Here is a 23,183-nt window from a genome sequence, read left to right as displayed (position 1 = left end):
TAGTGTCCTTATCCTGAGATGAACACCTCTACAGCATATGCAAGAGCCTCCTTTTCTGGCTGAATGTGAGACAATCCCCTCCCCACATTTGGTGCCTAGGATTTCTCTGCATAATGCTCGCTCCTCTCCAGAAGTACAGCAGAAGGACGTGTACCACTGCTGCACTCACAGTGTTTCCTTCATCTATCTATCCAGCCATTCCCATTCTTCTTCTCCTGACCCAAGGTGATCAGCACTTAGAGTGGCCACGGTTACCTGTGCAGAGCTCTGAAGTGTTTCCTAAAAGTGGCATGTCTGTGCATTTGCAGGTAATGGGCAATTTGTAGCAAATAAATTGCCTTACAAGAGACATAAAAATGACACAGCATGGATGCTCTGGAGTGTTTAAATGGATTCTTTAATGGCAATTTGGGGGATGTTCAAAGGCACATTTCACTAAATTACAGAGATAAAGAGGCAGAGACCATCTCCATAAGTGACGAAACCATAAGCAGATCCAGATTCCCTTAATGGCCAACTTGGCATTTGTCTGATTGTCAATCTGTATAGGTTCTGTGAAATAAATTATTTTCTTTTCAGAGAACCATTTCTTACCCGATCATTGTGCATTACCAGTTTGGTGTAATGGCGAGAGTGCAGAATTTAGACTGAGAACAGGGTTCAAAGTATCTGCTTGCTAGGTCAATATGGGCCTATGTCTCACAGCTTCACATACCTCACAGGGTTGTAGAGAGGATAAATGCGGAAGGACATTCGCTTGTGTCAAAGGGGGAAATGCTGTTTACATTGGACAGGACAACCACTCTCTGATTCCCTAGTTTCTATTTTAAGCATTTTGTTACTGATTCAGATTTCATAATAACAGCATTAAATGTATTTGTAATGCGGGTGGTGGGGCGAGCAGGGAGGAACTAGTCTGAAGTACTCAGATCTCATCCGAGGTGCAGCGTCCAATTCTGAGAGCCGCACTTTAAGGAGTTCATAGACAAATTAAAACTGGTCCAGATGTGCGCGCGCACACACACACACACACACCACCAAGTCAGCGATATGGAAAACAAACCCTGTAACTGGGGTGTAAAACATCTTTTAGTCAGATGGCTGAATTAACATCAATTTGTTCATTATAAGTTTTATTTTTAAAAAAACAAATTAAGACAAGTGGAAGCTTTCAAAAGGCATTGGGAAATGTGCAAAGTCTCTGTTCTGGTTTGTTCTCTCATTAGTATAAGAGAAAGGTCATTGACTTTTAATCAAGGCAAGTCAATGAGGAACCACAAAAAGGCCCTCACTTGTTCCATTATCATTTGATTTTGTGTTGTAAAAGGACACAGATTAAATCAGTTTGGGCTTGTTGATTCAGGACTCCCAAGGACAGCTTCTCACAGCATGAAATAATGGAAACTGTTGTTTCAGATGTACTCTCCAGAGATAAATCCCTTTTTATAGGCAAAGAGTCCAGCTGCAGCCAGTGAGGTGAAGATGGCAGAACATCCAAGAAAGGTCAGCAGTCCTGGGACAGATGGCAAGTTCCTCTCCCAAAATGTTGTCGTAAATGGGAGAGCCGGGACATCCTAGGTAGGAATGCATTCATTGTGAGAACATGCTAATTAGAGCATACCTATGCACATTTACGAGGATGTAAGCTATACGAGCACAGTGGCATTTAACCCTGACTCAACATGCACAGGCCTGCACCTAAAGACACTTTGAACTTGCAGAGTGCAGTTCAAGCTTTGACTCTTTCGAAATAGTTGCAATTGGAACTGACAAGGGACAGGAAAGAGACATGGGGCGAGAATCTTTAAAGCAAGTGTAGGCAAGCGCCAGATGTTTTGGATTGCAAGTCCCATCAGTCTCAGCCAGCATGTCCAGTGGTTCTGGGAGTTGTAGTCCAAAATATCGGAAGGGCACTTAGTTGCCTTTCCCTGGTTTATTGGATGTTGGGAACTAGAAGAGGGTGTGAATAAGAGCCAGGGGCAACAGGGCAGAGCAGGAGAATGGCAGGGCTGGGGAAGAGCTTCCCTAACCACAAACTACATTCAGTTGGTAAGATGTTCAATTACAGGACTATAGCTAGAAGAATGAGAGAGGAAGGCAACCCTGTTGTTTTAAAAGGAAGTCAGACATTTCCTGTATATCTTATGGTTTCTTGAACTGAACACCTTGTGCTTAAATGTTAAATGCACATGTGGCGCTGATTCCCATCAGTAGCAGCAGCCAGGCCCAAAATGCAGCAGACCAAAGAGCCCATTTCCTCCTCCTATTAGCTGTTCTGCATCTTAATACCATAATGCTTATCCAGTAGTCTGCCAGCTACACATATGCACCAGTCTTAAAATCTCTTCACTGGCTGCCAATTAGTTTCTGGGCAAAGTATAAATGGTTGATTATCACCTTTAAAGCCCTACATGGATTGGGTCCAGGCTACCTGCGGGATTGCCTTCTCCCGTACAATCTGCCCTGCACATTCAGGTCCTCTGGGAAGAATTTACTCCAGCCAACAAAAACAAGGCTGACAACTATTACACAGAGGACGTTTTCTTCTGCCACTCCCAGCTTGTGGAATGGCTTGCCAGGAGAGATTCGTCAACTTAACAGTCTTCCAGAATTTAAGAAAGCCATAAAGACTGATCTCTTCTGGCAGGCCTACCCAGTTGAATTTTAAGATGCCTTTTTTAATGGTGTGCTGCTTTTAATGATGCACTGGTTTTAAACATTTGAATTAGTTGTATGTATTTTATGGTGTTTTTATTTGTGTTGTACCCCACCTTGATCCAGAGTGAGAGGCAGGTAACAAATAAATAAATAAATATATTATTATTATTATTATTATTATTATTATTATTATTATTATTATTAATCATAAGAATGGAAGAAAAGCCATGCTGGGACAGACCAAAGCATTCTGTTCTTGCAGTTGCTAACTAGCTGCCTCTGTGAAGCCCATGAGAAGAACGTAGATGCAATAGCACACACACCTCATTTTGTGCTCACCTTCCACTTCCACAGTTATGTATATTCTGTGTGCCTATTTCAGTTCATGTGCTTGTGTGAGATGTGAGAGAAGTAAAATAGACACTAACATGTGGGTCAAAGGTTTTGATTTTTGTTTTGCATTTTTCAGTTAAGACCTGCAGGCCATGAAGCTCTTGTGTCTTGACAACTCTCTGGAAACTGGGCCAATGTTTCCAATGCTAAAATCATGGTGATTTTTCCACCCAGCAAATGCTGAGAAATCATATGCTGAGAATTATAGCAATGGGGTCATATAATCTAGGGCCTAGATGATGCATCAAAAATGTTGCATCCAGCGTTACTAGAAGGGCACTTGACAGAACTCTTGCCTTTGATTCTGGTTCTGGTACCCAAATTTCATTCTCTGAAATTTTTCCCATGCTGCACAGGATCTGGAAGACATAAAATTATATCCCATTAACAATCATTCTTTTTATATCAAATATCATGCAAGTTGGAAGAAATCAAAAGACTACTGAAGGCCAATTCTTAATACTGCCTGAACAATGCAGATGCCACTTCTGTATGCTTGGTCCCCACATTCTGATGCTAATGTCTGAAACAGGGACGAGCAAATAATATACTTCTCTCCCAAGTCAGTGCTGCTGGCTTACAGGGAGGCAGAGCACTAGTGTGGTAAGCACCGCACTGTCTGACCCTCCCACATAGTCCTCACTTTCAGACATTACCACTATGGCATGAAACCTGACTATGTGGAAAATTGACCACACCGCAAAGGTAGGACAATAAGTCCAGATAAAAATTGGTCTCAAATGCAACCTTCCACAAACACACTCCAAGCTTTGACTGTCTACATTTCCAAGTCCTCCAGATCAATCCAAGCCACAGTGTGTTGAAAGTACAGCAAGGTGCTTACAAAACAGGTCCAGATGACTCAAGGAAGTGAGCCGAGTCATACCTAATACACTCATCTGTTTGGGTCATCTGGAACTGTTGAATAAACAAGATGGACCATAGGAAGCTGCCTTATACAGAGTTAGGCCATTAGTCCATCTAACCCAGTACTGTCAACACTGACTGGCAGCAGCTCTCCAGGGTTTCTTTCCATGCCCTAGCTGGAGAATCCAGGCATCGGACCTGGGACCTTCTGCATCCAAAGCATGTGCTCTATCACACTGAGCTATGGCCCCTACCCTATAATGTGTCGACAGTTAAAATGTGCATGAGACTACGAGGAAATACGGATTTCCCTAGGATCATGTATTAGATGGGACATGATCAATGAAGCTGTGTAGAAGATGGAAAAGGCTTGGCTTTAGAGTTTAAATTAAATTAAATAGCCACTGCATGGCATTCAAGTTATACTGGTTTACTTACACTTGGATTTTGTTTGAAAAATTAAAAAATGCTTTGGTTTAACAATTTCAAGGATACATCAAAATACAACAACTAGGATTCACTAAGAGCCTACTGTCACAAACATGTTTTGGTTCATAAAAATGTTCTTTGATCCTAATTTGATGAGCCTTCTTTCTTTAGCACAGTGACCGGAGGCCAAAGCTCCTTGGCACAACTAGCATATTTAGGTCTTTAAAGAAGAGGCCAGGGCATCCTGGCTCTCTTTACCTCTCTGGCAGCTCTCTCTCCAGCCTGGACGGCCCCTTCCATGTAGCCACTCCACTGGGTGGCTGTCTCAGTGCCAGCAAAGTAGATCCTACCTGCTGGCTGACGAATTACCCTGTCAAACAAACATCACAACAAATATGAGGGAGTAGTGATAACTGGCCCACTTGCAACGAAAATGGCTTTTTATGAAATGCGGATAAGCACCAAGGCTGGAGAACTCTAAACCATTCAGAATCTGCTTTGGGGTTCAGTCAGAACTCTAAAAGAGGTGCTAAATCCTAGCTCCTTTAGAGTTCTGACTGGTTCTGACTAAACCTCAAAGCAGATTCTGAATGGTTTAGAGTTCTCACTGGTTCTGACTGAAACCGAGAGCAGATTCACCATGACACTGACATTAGAGTAACATGGTGACACTCTACTGCTGAAGAGTCTTGGGCCTAATCTACACTGAGCAGGATATTGCACTATGAAAGTGGTATGAAAGCAGTATATAAAAGGCAGGAGCCACACCAAGCAGGATATAGTGGTATGAAAGTGTTATATGGTGTGGTGTCTCAATGGGCCCCAACGCTTGTCAGTGCACTTCTATACCGCTATAAAGCAGTAGTGTGACTCCTGCCTTTTATATGCTGCTTTCATATCACTTTCATAGTGCAATATCTTGCTTGGTGTAGATTAAGCCTTGGGCTACTGTATAGTGGTTCAAGAAATGTAGGCATGTTTGCAAACCCACCCCATACCTTTCAAATTTTTGTGCATTTTTTTCATACATGGGCACATGATTAGCCCAATTTGCTGTTGCTTCAAGAGAAATGGAGAGGGGATGCATTCCTTTTACGTAGCTTGGACAAATGTGCACAGCACATTTCATTAGGATGTGCATCCAGGGAGCTTTATTTATTTATTTATTTATTTATTTAAAGGTGAACATTTATTGAATACGCAATCATAAAGGACATTATTTTTATTCATTTATTTATTAAACACTGCACACACTGATGCCCTACTCTGTGTTCAGCTTGCGGGTGAGCAGGGTTGGGATGAGGAGATGCTCCTCAAGCCCCGGCATTGGTGGGGCTTTGTGGTGACACTGACCAGAGGAGGGGTTTACGAAGTGATATTAGCCATGGGGGGGGGGCTCTTCCTGGCATCTTTGAAACATGGCTTCTGGCAGAGAGACATTATTGCCGGAGACATTAGGGTGTGCCTGGGCACACCCGGCACACCCCTTTTGCACGCCTATGAATATTCCCTGTCCTTCCATGCCATACTGGCAGTCTCAGTGCCTATTTGTGCTGTGGAGTAAGACTCGTCTCAACCCAGTTCTATCACGCATGGCTAATTGCGGCAGAATATGGATTTGGACATATACTCAAATGTGCATCTCCATCCATATTCTATCGCAACTAGTCAGCTCAGTGCAACTGGAGCAGAGTGAGATAGGATCGTCCCTGTTTCCTTGCTAATGGTGACATGCCCACTAAACCCAACACCTGCCCATTTCATGCAGGGGGTGCGTATGTAGATGTGTGCACATGCACTGTGCAGGGGGTGAGCACGTGTGAATGGGGTGCATTGTGTGTACATGCATGAAAATTTGTGTGTGCATGTGTAAAATTGTGTGAAGACACATGCTGGCCATGGCCCTGCTTATTTGGATGGTGGTTCCTCCCCCTGCTGGTATTTGGCCCATGGTGTGAATTTGGTCCTTCCCCACTCTTGGTCTTGTGGTTGTTTTGTAGTTCAACCATTTTGGATAACTATGTCTAAACAGAATACGTTATTATCTAGTTTTACCTTCCATATTGGGATATAATGCCTGGTGGAAAACAGGCTACATAGCAGCCACCGGAATATTGTTCTCCACTCCAGTTCTTTTCTTCATAATGCACTGGCTATAAGAGTAAACCAAACATGAGAAACAAAAGTAAGAAAATCATTGAAAGATGGAAGATTTAAATGCTGGATATTTCCCCAGTTTTTCATTAGTGCATTATATGGAGGTATATTCAAATAAATAGAATACCATTGTTGTAAACATAGCAGCTTTACCCTTCTGTATAGCTTTGACTCAACAATTTGGACTGAGCTGGAATATCACGCCTAGTGGCTAACCCTAATGAATGGATTGTTGCTCTAGCATCTGTATCTGAAGCTTCTATGGCTCTTAAACTCTTATTCAGCAAAAAAAAATGTTTTGGGTTTATTGGACTCCACAACAGCTTTTCAAAAAGGACTTGTCTAACTTGCACATTGTTGGAGATGTAATGCACCTAATGCTTCTTTAAGTCATATGTTTTGGCAATGCCCAGTAGTCGCCCCTTTTTGGGAGGAGATTATAATAAGGATAAACTTTGTACTGATACAATCTTTAATATGGAACAATGTGCATGTCCTCCTAAACTACCTACCAGCTTCTTGGAAGTTTAACACATGGTCAGTGCAAATGGATTTTCAGAGCCCTTATGACAGCTAAAAGACTTATACGATTATGTCGGAAGGACAAATGCTCATCTCCCACAATGCAATGGACTGAGGACTTAACAGCGCTATCAACATTTGAATGGGTGATATATAGGCTTGACTTGCAAGTGGATGAATACATGGATATTTGGTCTACTTTTCTTGAAACCTATGCATAACTCCCCCCTTTTTTATTTGATAGAAAAAATGTTGATATTCCTATATATGTAATGTTTCTTTGTTTTTCTTTTTCATGATTTATTTTTTGTTCTGTTTTGTTTATATTCATGATAAAAAAGGGGGGGGGGAGGACCACCTAGTGACTACTGAATGGGGCCACAGTCCTTCAAACAATTGCCCAGCACAAAGCTTTACTCTCATTCATTTCTCCAATGAGCAGTGTGCATTCAGGGTACTGAGTAGACCCATTGAAATGAATAAGACTTAATTAAGTCACAATGAACGTAAGTCTCTTTCGTTTCAATTAGTCTACTCTACATAGGACTAACACTGGATACTACAGTACAAGAAATTGTTGTTCCTGCAGCATTTCTATGAAGAAATGGTAACAATGGAGCAGAACTTATACTTTACAGAACTTGTATTGTTTTCGCCTGTTTTCTTGCTTTAGACTCCATGAGAAGGGGTGAATTTAAAGAGGGGAGATGTAGCTGGATGGGAAGGTATAGCCCCCCCCCCACTTGCAGATGGTGGTCCCTACCTGGATTGGGGCCCCACGCCCTTAATCTAGAGTAAATAAAATGAAACGATCCCCTAGACACAATGCATTTAAACTTAGCATCTAATTTAGCCCTCAGTTTCAGCTGTCCACCCAAAACACACAGCAATCTGATTCTTTTTGCCTCTGAGAGACTCAGGGAAATTAGAGACCATTAGGGGCTGTCTAAATGCACAGAAAGTCCTGGGGGTGGGGGTGCGATGATGTTGTGGTGATTATACAATGTAGCAGCCACTGCACACCCACCCCGGGGCTTTCTGGTGAAGCTGCAGAGAAAAAATGTTTGGAACAATGGAACCAGTTACTTAGGGAGGTCGTGGGCTCTTCCACCCTAGAGGCCTTCAAGAGGCAGCTGGACAACCATCTGTCAGGGATGCTTTGAGGTGGATTCCTGCAATGAGCAGGGGGTTGGACACAATGGCCTTATAGGCCCCTTCCAACTCTACTGTTCTATGATTCTATGACTTACCCCTGTCTTTTTTTCTCTGGAGTGAGGTGAGAACGGTGCACCCGCTGCCTATCCCCATTCCAGAGTTACGGCAGAGGTGTGGCCAGGCAGATGGAGATCCCTGATTGGTCAATGACCTCCTGGGCAGAGGACGGGCCAGGCAAACCGAATGGCTGCTGGAAAGCCCGTTCTGCCTTCCATCATGAAGATTACCCCACAGCAGCGATACAGCAGGAGCAGTATCTACGGTGACTACGGAGCAGCACCAACACGATGCTGTGAAAGCAGCCCCCAAGTTTCTTTCACTAAGTACCCATTTATGAGTTAACCTCATAGCAATACTGGTACTTTAGGTGTTAGAGAAATTACGTTTCCCTGCATTAGACATTCTGTATTGAGAATAGATATTTTCACACCCACAAACTATTTAGCCTCAGCACGAAGGGTGCAACCCTATGCATGTTTAGCCAGAAAAAAATCTTGCTGGGAGTTGTAGGACTTTTTTTTCTGGCTAAACATTTATGGATTGTTCCTATAGAAACTATTGTTGCTAGTCACAAGATAGCACAGGGGCAGCGCTTCAAATTTCTGGCTTTCTCCCACCTCCCTACCTGGCCCCGCCCCCTCCTGTGAACCTGACATGCAGTAAAAACAAAAACACCCCTCCCCCACACACACTTGGGTTTTTCAATCTCAGGATTTCACTTAAAGTGAAAGGTATAATAGTTGTCTCATATTATCTTTTAATCTAGGCACCGAATAATAATATGAGCATATACCCCAAATGTCCATACAGCTTAACCATAATTAGTCATGATTATTAATACTCCACCAATTTCAGAAGCTCTTCTTCCTTACGTGTAAAGCTTCGTCTGATCCAAACACTTTTGCATACAGTTCACAGATTTTTCTCTTCCTATGTAAAGAAGGAAAAATGTAAAAAGAAGAAGAAGAAAGCAAGTGGAAGAGGACCCAAATCTACAAGAGGGAGGATTCATAATGGAACCAAATCCCTGTCATCCATCAAGGTTTGATTGTATGCATTATTAAAAACAAAAACAAAACCTGATCTTTAAACAATGACATTACTAAAAATTAATTGTTAGGGAACAATCCTATGTCTTCTAAAGTTAAAATTGTTCAGTTTCTTCACTCCAAGCACGTAGACATGGCTCTGAGTTGAGAGCCAGGAAACTCCACTCTCCACCTCTTCCCTTCCTACCCCCACCCCTTATAGGTGGCTTGGAGAGAAATGCACCAGCTACCTCTCCACGCCTGCAAAATGGAGCACGGAGATGGGGAAAAGGAGGCATTATGTGGAGGGGAGGAGACTGGTGCAGCTGCATTACACTGTTTCCTATGGCTGCCCCACCCTCCTTCCCTCCCTCTCTGAGGCACCACTGCTAGACAGGTGAATCACCCATCTAGCAGAAATGCAGGGCGGGCTGGAGCGAAGAGGCAAGTATTGGCTCCATACCGCTCCTGCTCTGCATAGGATTCCTGTCGGCCTCTGAGCTCGAAGGTTGAGAGAAACTGCAATAGCATTGCACCCTTAGAGAATTAAAACAAACAAACAAAACCAGACTTTTAAATGAGAGATGCACTTAGAAGTTGTTTATTCATACCTTTCCTCTTTGCTAAGCTCTGCTAGTCTAAAGGCCTTTCTTGTAAGGATAAAGCTAAAAAGGGAAAAGAAATTCACATCAATACTGTATAAATGACTATACCAATTTGAAATACATATGCATGCCAAATATGTGTACTTAGGCAGGGTGATCGTATGGAAAGGAAGACAGGGTTCTTGTATCTTTAACAGTTGCGTAAAAAAAGGAATTTCAGCAGGTGTCATTTGTATGCATGCAGCACCTGGTGAAATTCCCCCTTCATCACAACAGTTAAAGCTGCAAGAGCCCTGAACTCTTGACCAGATACAAAAGAGGGCAGGGTTCCTGCAGCTTTAACTGTTGTGATGAAGAGGGAATATCACCAGGTGCTGCATGCATACAAATGACACCTGCTGAAATTTCCATTTCTACACAATTGTTAAAGATACAGGAGCCCTGTCCTCCTTTTCATATGGTCACCTTAACTTAGGGAAAGTTTTGAAAAATGTAGGCAAGGCCGATTTTGTACAGAATTACATCTATTACATCTATTCAGATTGCTACAACAGCCACAGAGCTTTGACTGGCTTGTGTAACAGAGAGAAGTGTGTGCGGTGGCTGGGAACACTCATGGCCTGTTAGGCAGAGCAGAAATGCAACTGGATGGACTACTTCACTAGTCTACGTTATCTGTAAAATGGGCATTTTCCCAAGCCTATCTTCAAAGAAAGAGTAGGAAAATGGATCCATCTTACATATGCTTCATTCCTTGACAGTATACTATGGGTTTGCTATGTTATATGTTTTTTGACTTGATGCGGAGTCTTTGGATGAGATCATGTGCTTGTGTTACTGGCTCTGCACATATTTCTAGATCTTGTTTTGTGCTTGTGGAACATTGTACTAGTCTGGATTATGGCAACCGATAGTGGGGGCTTCATATTCTGTTGGATAGAGGATGCTACATGCTTGAGCATTCACCCAGCCATGCCCCCTGCACCTGCTCCAAAAGCTGCCAGAGACCACAAGAGTGATGATCAGTGGAGGGGAAGGAAGGAAATGGAAGCCTACGATCTGTGTTCAATCTTTCCTAGATTCTGATATAAATATACATTTTTTAAAGCACAGGTAGCCTTGCTTTTTTTGTAGCCATAAATGAAATCATTTCCACGTGTGATGCTTCTAGCTCCTCTGGCTTCGATTTAAAATGGAAACATTTTGTCAAGACTTCTTTATACTAATCTAATTCACACAAGATGCAAAATTTAAAGTCTTTGTTTAACAGACTGGTCATCTTGAAAGCAACTCAGTGCTTTTGCACTTTTTACAGCTCTCCCTCTCAATTGCATCGCAAATGCTCAACATAATTCTCCAAACAGCCTGACTGCATATCTGTGATTTGAATGAATGACAAAGCAATGACAGGAACAGGCACACATCTCTTTCCTAAGCACTTCCAGATTTATGGCACATAAACCTTTTCACTTTTAATGTGTTTGTAGGATTCATAACAGCCATTAAGTTAAGAGCCACATGTAAAGGGGTGTATGGATACTGTCAAATCCTTTCCATCTGTGTTTTACGGATTGTCAGGCAGCTTTCTTCCCATTGGTCACTCACTAATGGAATTGGATTTTTAGGGATGTGCATAAATGTGCACTCGCACTGATGTGAATTAGCGCAAGTACAAATTTGCACAACTCCCCCCAAAAGAAAAAAAATAGTCCGGAAGTCTGCATAATTCATGTGACTCAGAAAAAGTCAGGCCATAGCTAGACCTAAGGTTTATCCCTGGATCGCCCAGGGGTCAAACCTGTTCTCAGGCAGGGGCGAACCCTGGATGATCCCAGGATAAACCTTAGGTCTAGCTGTGGCCTCAGTCCCCTGTGGAATCCACAGGTCGGATTTGAAGAAATCCAAACTCATTTGAATCCCTTGTGGATTTCCCAACATCCTTGGGCCTACGTGAATGTATGTTTCAACCGTGTGGGTTATCAAGACTGCAGTGTATAAAGCAGCTCTTTCAGCCCAAAGCCTGGATTCAATTTCGGAGAAGCTCTCAGGGACCACCTTCCCATGGTGGGTGGGGTGAAAGGCAAAAGGCACAGGCCCAAAATGCCAAAAAAAACAAACCCTGCCAGCAGCCTATTTTAACTTAAAGCTCTTTTTGACGGTAACTAAGCTTTTTGGAAAGGGGCGGAGGTTAAGTGCAAAAGTCAAGAAACCTACAAATGATTACTAGTCATGAGAAAGAGGGTGGAATCATGGCAAGGGACATATGGAGAACCGTGGAGGGCTGGACCAGACTCCAGGTGGGCTGTATTTGGCTCACAGCCCTAAGGTTGCACAACCCTGTTACAGAAAGATGGAAATGCAACAATTGCTGGGACTGGGAGAATGGAAATAAAAGAAACCATCTTCCTGCAGGGAACAGAGCATTGTGTTGTTTTTGCTGCAGAAAAGTGATGCTTGTGTCTGTGAGAAAAAGAGATAGGGCTGAGGATATGCAAAGCAGGACTAATAGCATGATGCAAATATTATTTCTCGACAGGGTTCTCTCATGTTATCTAGGGCACATTCCATGACTTCACAGCAGCCAACCTTGCAAAACCTTTCTGAGAATTTTTTTGCAGCTAAATCCACACACACTGCATTTATTACCCCATAAGGGCAGGTATGGAACCATCAGGTTTCGTATCATCTAAGGTTACTGAAATTGGAGCCTCATCATCCATAATCAGTGTGCCACCACAGAAACCTGACAAGAAAATGGAGGAAAATGACCACCAGAAATACTCAACATAAAGTATTATTTCCAGACACGTTTTTACTTTCACTATTAGCAGTTAAACATTTAGGGCAGTATTTAATGTGTGTCCTATTTAAAGTAGACCCATTGAAATGAATGAAACCTTCATCTACTCTGTGTAGGCCTAACAATGGATACTACCATTAGAACTGTCATTCAGCACAAATCCTCCTGTTTCTCTAAACTTCCAGGGACCATACATTCTAATTTGCTATTCTTTACACTGAACATTTTTGCCTATTGCAACACTCAAAACACATTGATATTCCTCTCTGTTGCCCATTGTCATATACAATGATAGCACTACTAATTAAAACTACTGCGGTATTGTACCGTATAGCTATGTACTGTATATCTGTGCTGTGATTAAATAGGGGCTGAGTAGAGAAAGTGCATTAATCCTGGTGGCTATGTACCGTCACGTGACAACATGGGGACATCTCAGACCAGGCCTGCATAATTTGTGACTCACCAAACCAAACTCAGCCTACCGGCCATATATTATGGTCTGCCAGATGTGTGACAACAACACCCCTACCTCTGTTCTTTGCAGTCCTAGCTGGCGGGGGAGTGGGGAGTTAACAACTCCTTCCTCTGCCCTTTCTCCGCTCCTGTGTGCAGTATCCAAAAGTGTCATTCCTATTTTTAAAAAATGCCAGGGGAAGTTACATGGAGCTCCGTGGCAACATGAAATTTGGCCATAAATTGTTACAAATTCTTAAGTTATCCTGTAATTGCTCTATACATACCCATCTTCTTCCAGAAGGCCTCTTTGTAGTACATCATGCATTTAATAACAGAGCCCATGGGAAGGCGCTGAATTAACTGGTTTCTTTTCGTTGGCAGCTCTGGCTTGAAATGAATCTTTGTGGTTAAGTTTGGTGGGATGGCACTAATCACATACCTGCACTGTAAAATATAATCCAGGCATACATCAGGCACATATTTTTATTAGATATTAAATTAAAAGATATATATTTTTAATCTGCCTTTCTAGGTGTACTACCCTTACAAAGCGATTACAAGACTTTTAACACATATAAAAATACAATTGAAAAAATACTCTCACAGCTGCAGCTAAGGATTTTTTTTTCAAGTGCAACACAGTTCAACCAAATGCAGACTGGAATTCTTTTTTAAACTAGCAGTAATGAAGTCATACACATCTCCCTGACGATACATATTCCAGCAAAATAGCCACGGTAGTTAAAGGCTAATAGAAGGAGTTATGTTTCCGGTGGCATGAGCTTTTTATACAAATTTGGAGAATGGCATGGTACACACTTTCTTCAATCTGACACTGACATTTGTATACGCTGAAAGCTGTGATCACTACAGAGGCAGTCCAGTGATAAAATCAAAAGAGGGACAATGGTTCTTCCCTTACTCACTAACAATCAACAAAACAGAAAAAGTTTAAGAAATATTGTTGTGTAAAAAAAAATGACAGTATTTTAATATAAATACTGATGTTTTATACAAAATTCAAAACAATGGATTAGTAATTCATCAATATATCACATATACATAGTAACCACATTGATTTCCAAATCAGAAGGCTGTACAAATATACAATGCCCAAATGCATTTTGACCAAACTGATCCACTTCAATGGGAAAAATATAAACAGTAATTACTGCTTTTACTAAAACGTTGTTTTCAACTTCCTACATGGAACCTGTAAAACAAAATACATAGATCTAAGATATGTCTTACCCAAATAATCAGATACATATAAACTAATACAAATTAATTTAAGAATAAATTTTATCTGTACAAACTCTGTAATTCTCTTCATGTGAATGGAAGATGAATGCAAAAAGAGAGAGAAAAGAAAATCCCTTTCTACATTCTGAAACATGCAGAGAAATAAAACAACCTTGTGTTAATCTCCCAGGTTTTTTCCTACATTTCCTCCTACAGTTTAACATCGTGAGAACATTGTTTTAGTAAGGGCTGTAATTACTGTTTATATTTTTCCCACTGAGGAGAACCAATTTGGTCAAAATGCATTTGGGACATAGGCATTGTAAATTTGTACAGCCTTTTGATTTGGACATCAAATATATATTGATTGCTAATGAATTGTTTTAAATTTCATGTAAAATGTCAATATTTATATTAAAATTGTGTCATATTTTTACACACATAATTCTCCCTAAACCTAATCTGTTTTGTTATAATCAAAAGAAGGAACAGGGCACAGAGGAGACAAATAAATGTCAGATTACAGAATCCTGTGAGGAGCAGCTGTCATAAATACATCAATAAAATAAATTTCAAGGACTTCCTAAGTAGTGTGGAAAGCAGAGCAACACACAAGGGTGGGGCTGATTACATTGGGTGAAAGGCTATAACAGACATACCCCCTACTAAAAGCAAACTAATTTTTATTCTTATTAGATTACCTTATATATCTCATGGTTCAGTGTCTCCACAATGACATCATCGCCTGACTGATCAACAGAGATTACAGGTCTCTCCAGTTTAACATTGTCTTTGAGTTGTTCCATGATCTTTTCTGTTATCTGCCCAGAACCCCCAACAAACTTCCTCTCCTGGGAAGAACAGCAGTAGCAACAGAATTAGAAGATGCTGTTGTTATTATTATTATTATTATTATTATTTATTTATTTATATAGCACCATCAGTGTACATGGTGCTGTACAGAGTAAAACAGTAAATAGCAAGACCCTGCCGCACAGGCTTACAATCTAATAAAATCATAGTAAAACAATAAGGAGGGGAAGAGAATGCAAACAGGTACAGGGTAGGGTAAGCAGGCACAGGGTAGGGTAAAACTAACAGTAGAAAGTAACAGTAGAAGTCTGCACAACATCAAGTTTTAAAAGCTTTAGGAAAAAGAAAAGTTTTTAGTTGAGCTTTAAAAGCTGCGGTTGAACTTGTAGTTCTCAAATGTTCTGGAAGAGCGTTCCAGGCGTAAGGGGCAGCAGAAGAGAATGGGCGAAGCCGAGCAAGGGAAGTAGAGGCCCTTGGGCAGGCGAGAAACATGGCATCAGAGGAGCGAAGAGCACGAGCGGGGCAATAGTGTGAGATGAGAGAGGAGAGATAGGAAGGAGCTAGACCGTGAAAAGCTTTGAAGGTTAACAGGAGAAATTTATATTGGATTCTGTAGTGAATTGGAAGCCAATGAAGAGATTTCAGAAGCGGAGTAACATGGTCAGAGCGGCGAGCCAAGAAGATGATCTTTGCGGCAGAGTGGTGAACAGAAACCAACGGACTGATGTGAGAAGAAGGAAGGCCAGAGAGAAGAAGGTTGCAGTAGTCCAACCGTGAAATAACCAGCGCATGAACAAGCGTTTTGGCAGAAGAGACAGACAAAAATGATCGAATCCTACTAGAGCCAATACTTAGTTAAGTTGATAGAAAAGGACATCTAGAACTAGGCCAGATCTGCATCTTGTGTCAAATGATTACAAATGTAGAATAAAAAGCAGGAAATAACACTATGAAAGTGATATATGGAATGTGGATTGTGCCCCAACAGTTATCAGTGAACTTCAATACCACTGAGACAATATATATCTTTCAAGTAGTCATAATAGCCAACAAACTCGCAGAAGAGAAAATGATGAACTGGACCATAGAGGGGAAAATGCTTTATCCAGTCACATTACATAAAAATAAGCTAATCTCAGCTACACCAAGGCTAAACACAGAACTCTTTTCTGTGAACTTCTATGTGAACATCATAATCTCTGAATGCTCTTGCCTTAGATGAGGAATACTAGAAAATGTGGAGAATCTTGTCCATGCTCATTCACGTAGCAACTGCCTTTATTCAAATGTCTGCTTGTGGAGCAGTGGGTTGCAAACCAACTGCCAAGCAAGGAGCTCTCTGCCAAACAGATGTTTGTGAACCTCAGCTTTGACAGCAGGGATCACCTGCTAGGAGGGAGGACAGAATTGGCAATCCCCAACCAACTACTCAGCAGGAAATCAACATGATCAGAGTTGTCAGCACATACCTCCAGCATCAGAGGCAGTAAGCCTATATACACCAGTTGCTGGGGAACATGAGTGTGAGGGTGCTGTTGCACTCATGTCCTCCTTGACGGTTCCTGGTCAACAGTTGGTTGGCCACTGTGTGAACAGAGTGCTGGACCAGATGGATCCAGCATGGCTCTTGTGTTCTTAGTCCATCAATTGGGTGGAACAAGCATAACTCTGATCCTACTGGATCTCCAAATGGTGGAAGTAAGTATCTTCCTCCTTACCCGTTCTCCCCAACCAAGACATGATGCAGCGCTTATCCAGAAGAGCAATCCATGTGTGGATGACTTTTTTCTTTGTAGCTTTGCTATGTAAGGACAACTGTGTTTCCATCAAGGAGCAGGTACTCTCAAATATCATAAAGCCACCCTGAAACTACCCTAACCCATAGCTGCTCCAGAGAAGGGGCAATTTGGGAAAACAGCATGGGGGGAGGGCCAACCCCCACCCCACCCAGGGCTTTCACTCCTCTCTAGCTGTGTTTAAGCTAAAACTAAAACCAATTAGGAGATCTGATCAAAGGTCTCTTGCTCTCTCATCTAGTCATGCCTACTATTTAGAATAGGGTTTCATTTTCTAAAGTGAGCTGATTTCATTATGTACAAAATTATATTTAGCATTACAGAATTCTTCCACATATATTGTTATTTCCATAAATATTTGATTTATTTTGTAAGATCAATTATTATTATTATTATTATTATTATTATTATTATTATTTATTTATTTATATAGCACCATCAATGTACATCATGCTGTACAGATTATACACAGTAAATAATAAGCAGATACTTGAGTCAGGACAAGTTTAAAAACAAACAAATGAAAAATATCTATTCCTAGCAGGCTAACGATCAATCGCCTTTTCCTATTTCAAATGTTAATGTGCTATAAAAAATTTCTCATGAGCAAAGAAAACATCAGCTTGTTTCTGCACCACCGCAGTATGTCAGAGGCTAAATTTAATCTAGCCCTGAGAGGAAGCTGCATAGATTTCTTTCCTTAGCAGAGATTGCACAATAGTGGTGCTTTATAAAACCTATTAAGGATATCTACATATATGTATACTTTGTGGCTGTCAAAGGGCTAGTCATTTGTTGCACTTTTACCAGCTATCAATTAAAAAGCCACTTTCTAGCATTTATATCATGATCTATAAAGCATCCCAAATTTACTGTCATACATTACCAAAAAAGAAATAAACTGTAAGCCTTTGGGCAGGAACTAATTGCCATGACACAAGAGGAAAAAGGGGCAGGGAGGGATCTAGGAAACGGATACCTGATAAAGGTGGACTTCAGAAATAACTCATTTTCTTGAATGCCAAAGTAAAGAGAAAACTAGGGGAAAGTGCTGCTTGGGGAAGAGCAAGTTCCTTATTAGGACTGTAGGTGTTAAGGTTTTGTTTTTCTGGTTATCAGTCACACCAGTAGTGATGCTGAAACCATCATAAGAGAGGTAGGTATCTAGTGATGCCCCAGTGCCAAAATGTTTTGAGGAATTTGAGGGTATAATCCAAAGCACCCTTACAAGGAAGGAAGGAATTCAATGGGACTGATGTCTGAATATTCAGGATTGCACTGCATGGGGTTCATTAGCTATATTCAAGCAGTTAGGTGAAAAGGGAAAATTAGATGCTGGCTATCTTATCTTCATCACTGGCTACCATACAGGCTGGGTGGCAGCAACCGGCCTGGTCCAGCACCCTTCTTCCTCCCCAACTGCACTCTCATTTCCACTTCTTCTGGCAGTTGCATTTCCTCTTCCTTTGCAAACGTGTGCCCACTCACCCAAAGTGGACTTTTATGGGATGAAGGGATGGGAAGACAAGAGAGAGCATCCGGGGCTGCCTGTCACCTGATATAATTGGGGTGGGTGGGGGGCACTGTAGGGGTCCATGTCAAGGGCCCACACAAACCTGGAGCCAGCTCTTCTTCCAACTCCACTTTAAGACTGGGTCTCTCTATGCTGCAGGCCTCATGGCCAAACCATCCGGCCACATTTTTGGACTTCTGTGTTTCTTTCTGCAGCCTCTGCTTTTTGCACCATGTAGCCTGATGAAGAGTACTGGTGAACTCAAAACTTGCACATTTTGGTGGAATTTTGGTTGGTCCTAATAAAAGTATTGCCCAACTGTGGAGTTTGGATTTGTTCTTGTTATTATTATTGTTGTTGTTGCTTTAAAGAATACTTCATACAAGGCAGAGGAACAGAAAGAGTTCTGTGCTGTTAACAAAAGTAGAGATACTGGTGAGGCAGCAATGTTAAGGACTGCAGTTGAGTAGAAGGGCCCCAGACAAAGTGATGAGGGTTTAACTTGAGCCATGACTAGCTAAGGTTTATAATACTCTGTTTTATATTATACCTTGAGGTGTCTATTGTTGCTGTTGATGATGTTGGCTAAAACCTATTTTGGTTGCATAATAAAGATTTGGATTTGGACTAGCTAGGGCTTTGCCCAAGATCATTTTCAGTTCCAAGAGTATTAACATGATGGGAGTTACATTTCCTGTCTGCAGTGTGTGACACATTCCATGGCAAGCAGGGGGCAGGTCTTTCTCCTCATTTCTGACTGGAGCCTAAATCTCCCATGTCCGTTTAGGATGAGTCTGAAGGCACCCTCTCTCCAACTGGCTCCTTCACAAATGCATGTTTGAGGAACACTCTTCTGCTTTTTCTTCTCCCAGGCATTTGGCAGCATGTGATGAGTATTTATTTATTTATTTATTTATTACATTTATATACCGCCCCATAGCCAAAGCTCTCTGGGTGGTTTACAAAGGTTCCCGAATCTGTTTTTTAGGTTTGGCTGATTGCTCAAATTTGATTTTAGATGTATGTTGTCTTTGTGTATACTGTCTACTGTGTGTTTTTATGCTTTTAAATTTTGTCTATCATTTTTAATGTTTTAATATTTTGTAAACTGCCCAGAGAGCTTTGACTATGGGGAGGTATAGAAATACTAATACTAATACTAATAACAATGATAATAATAATATGTCAGGTCATGGGAATTCACAATTGATACAAGCAAAGAGAAAACCAAAGCATAATGTTTCCAGCACGTGAAATATTGATTCCTCCTCCTTCTTCTCTGTCACTCACACATATGGGTTATGTGTCTGCACAGAATGGTCATTCAGAACATTCTAGAGCTAAACAGATTTTTAGGCAGGAGACCTGCCCACCTCCTCTACACACTCTCCAGGTGTGGCTCCCATATGTATGTGTTCACAGATGACGACTTGAAGGACCATAGCTGCAGGAAAGCAACCTGCCCTTTCAGAGGAGTCAGTAATGCTCTCTTCAACCTATTCCCTTAAAAATGTCCCTCTTCATGACTCCCCTGTTCTCTGAAATAATAGTTTTAATTTTAAAAAATGTTCTAATTTAAGGAGCTTTCCAAAGATCCTTGTGATCATGGCATCCAGCATGTAGTACTACAGTACTACCCTAGTAAATGGCTAGTATCTATAGAAACCAAACTGGATCCTTAGTACAAGAGCACAGCAAAAAAAAATATGATGAAGGCAATATGGGGTGAATAGGGGAAGGAAAAGGAGAAGTATTATTAATCTCATTTCAACAGAAGACTAAATGTATCACCACAGAATGACATGATTTTCTATTTAGTTATTCTAAGGCTGCAAAACCACTTTGGGTGCTTCCAGACAGAGGGCTCCTGTTGCTAACAATCAAAAAGCATTGTGGAGCTATTCTGTCTTTTCTTCCTTAACAGATTTTTTTTTTTTTTTTTTTTTGGTTAAGGAAAAAAACGTTAAGGGAGTGGTGTGACAATACAGAAGGGCTACAAATAGAAGATGTCATCAGCTGGATCCCCTTGTAAAACTCCATGAAAGAATCAGTGCGATTGCATAATAAAACTCTCATCTGGAAGCACCCACTGACTTTGTGCACAGTGCTTTGAATTTATCATCACTTACAGAAAATGCAACACCACTTCTTTACTCATGAATTCTCAAAAGAAAAATGACACATGTGTAACTTTACATACCTGCCCTCCATTGGTTACAGAAAAGATCCTGGCTGATCCTCCACACAGCTTCACATACCACAGGAACCAGAGAGCAGAGACCTCATGTGTCTCAGAAGTGACGTTGACATTGACAAAGAGAGTAGCAAACTCCTTGGCAGCTCTGTACACAATCCAAAGGCAGACATTCATTTCATTTTGCTGCACTCAGGGGACTACCTCTTAGAAGAGTATGAAGAGTGTGTGTGTGTTTTAATTTGATGAGAAATGTTCCATTGGAATGAATCACATTAATTTTGTCCATTTATTTTATAGTGCTACTGATTTGTTCAGGTTCTATTGTGTTTATTACATTCCCACTTACACTAAAAATAAAATAGTCCAAAATCTCTAGAATTGTGCACAACTTTGGGTCTGGATCTAAATTACAATCCAAAGTGGGGCGACTCAGATTGAATCGATCCAGATGCGAAGTAGGTCCACATTGGTCCAAAGCAATCCGAAGTGGTTTAGATCTATCCAAATCGCTTCAGATCGCTTCGAACTGATCCAGACAATCTAGAAGCCCAGACATTCCCGGGTGCCTGCCAAGCAGCTGCCCCCACTTGTGCCCCCAGGATGAGCCCAACAAGTGTGCAAGCTGCCTGCTGAGCCACACGAAACCCTGCTCCTTATTCAAACCTGTCACAAGCACCTACAGCCATCCACCTCTTCAGGAGAGTCATCTATTTCCATAAGACAAATCCTGTGCAAATGGCAGCCATAAAGCAGCCATTTATGCAACATTACTGTTGTAAAGGGCTCATTTAGGCACATCCAGGGGGGCGTCAGCGGGGGCAGCTGCTCGGCGGGTGCCCAGCAAAATGGACATCTGAATAATTCAGATGTTCGAATCCCGCTTCGAAGCCAGATCCAAAATGGGTTGGATCCAAAACAGGTAAGGCAGATTGGGGCCAGTTTGGAAGCTCTAAATTGAGGTCAACTATTAATTGTTGCTTTGGGGGAAATTGTATTTTATATTCAATAGCGCACGTGGTCAAAGCTGTTCTACATTTTTGAATGTCTAGTTTCAACTGCTTTTAGGCTCTTACCTGTATTCCTCTCGCAACTCAAATCGTATTCAAGTGTTCAGGTGAATGAGTGTGGGCTCAAGGTGGGGAGGGGGTGGGGACACGGCTGCAACCCTCTCCCTGGTGTTCTCACACACACCAGCTCCCCTTCTGACCTTCACGCATTTAGCATGAAGGAGGATTCTAAGCACACTCCGCTGAATGCTCTTAGAATCCCACTTTGGACTTGTGTGTGAAGGTTGGAAGTGGAGCCAGCATGGGTGGGATGTTGGGGGTGGGGCCCTTTCCTCACTGTAAGCCTACATGCATTCACCTGAACACCTGAACTGTGTATCTGCGACAGGTTTGTTTCCCACTCAAGGAGAAAACAGAACACGGATATGCCTTTGATGCTTGTAGTATGTGCGACATGCAACAAAGTAAGAAGCAAGCGTGTTAAACTAAAATCTCCACGAGTTAAATCACTTACTTTGTCCAGCAATGTTTGTCAATAAACTGTTTCATTGTCATTTTATCCCACTCGTCGGCATGTGGTGCATCCCAGGGTGCTTCAGGGGGGATCTAAGAAGAAAAAGAAAAAAAGATATACCAGTTGCAAGTTTATTACAGTGTCCTTATTTGCTGAATAAAATAAAAAACTGATCTTCCTTCCATGCACCAAGATAATAGCCAGAAAAAAAGCATAATCTCACAGTCCTTACCAATATTGTCATCCATCATCATCATCATCATCATCATTACCATCATCATCATCATCATCATCATCATAAATTCTTACCTGCCTCTCCACTTGGATCGAGGCAGGGAACACAGTGAATATAAAACGCATATAAAAACTGATTAAAAACATAGCATACATGATTAAAACATCCTAAAAACATTCTAAAATAAAACATATCAATGCAATTCCAGAATTATATATACTCCTACTTCATGTATATAGAATACACACACACACACACACACACACACACACACACAGAGAATAAAATTAAATAAATGGCTGCATACAGAGCCAGGAACATTGTTTCGATCAGTCAGAAAAGCTGAAGGGTGCTTTGAAGTTGAGAATTGTATTTAGGGATATTTTCCAATGTGGTAGAATTCACTATATCTGCATTTAATACAGAATGCGCTTTACAGACTTTGTCTCATTTGCACTTAAAACATTTTTGTGGGCCAGATAATTATTTTTCATTAAAAAAATTCAGCTATTTAACAACCCTTGGTTATAAACTACTTGATGTGATGGTTATATACTACTAGATGCCAAACTACTAGATGTGATGGCAGCAGTCATGTATGTTTAAACAGGGTGGACTCCTGCATTGAGCAGGGGGTTGGACTCGATGGCCTTGTAGGCCCCTTCCAACTCTGCTTTTCTATGATTCTATGATAGAAATGTCCCAAGAAAGAGGAGGAGTGGGGAGAAGTGGA

The 23,183-nt window shown here is 41.4% G+C and overlaps 1 protein-coding gene across 1 annotated transcript in view; it reads right to left on the bottom strand.

Annotated features, from left to right (window-relative positions):
• Positions 1-386: 386 nt before the first annotated feature.
• The window catches only part of LOC134398908 (amine oxidase [flavin-containing] A-like), a 48,968-nt gene continuing 26,171 nt past the window's right edge, over positions 387-23,183 (bottom strand). Inside the window, exons 5-15 of the mRNA XM_063126552.1 lie at positions 22,216-22,307; positions 20,698-20,839; positions 15,077-15,226; positions 13,418-13,577; positions 12,521-12,617; positions 9,881-9,934; positions 9,114-9,171; positions 6,403-6,500; positions 4,606-4,717; positions 3,348-3,410; positions 387-1,574 (exon numbers count right to left, since the gene is read on the bottom strand). Of these exons, the coding sequence (XP_062982622.1) occupies positions 1,413-1,574; positions 3,348-3,410; positions 4,606-4,717; positions 6,403-6,500; positions 9,114-9,171; positions 9,881-9,934; positions 12,521-12,617; positions 13,418-13,577; positions 15,077-15,226; positions 20,698-20,839; positions 22,216-22,307 (1,188 nt within the window). The 3' untranslated portion in view covers positions 387-1,412. The remainder of the gene's footprint in view (positions 1,575-3,347; positions 3,411-4,605; positions 4,718-6,402; positions 6,501-9,113; positions 9,172-9,880; positions 9,935-12,520; positions 12,618-13,417; positions 13,578-15,076; positions 15,227-20,697; positions 20,840-22,215; positions 22,308-23,183) is intronic.

The sequence above is a fragment of the Elgaria multicarinata genome, chromosome 5 (assembly GCF_023053635.1).
Source record: "Elgaria multicarinata webbii isolate HBS135686 ecotype San Diego chromosome 5, rElgMul1.1.pri, whole genome shotgun sequence".
In the NCBI taxonomy this organism is placed as follows: domain Eukaryota; kingdom Metazoa; phylum Chordata; class Lepidosauria; order Squamata; family Anguidae; genus Elgaria; species Elgaria multicarinata.
This window is presented reverse-complemented; position numbering and strand designations above follow the sequence as displayed.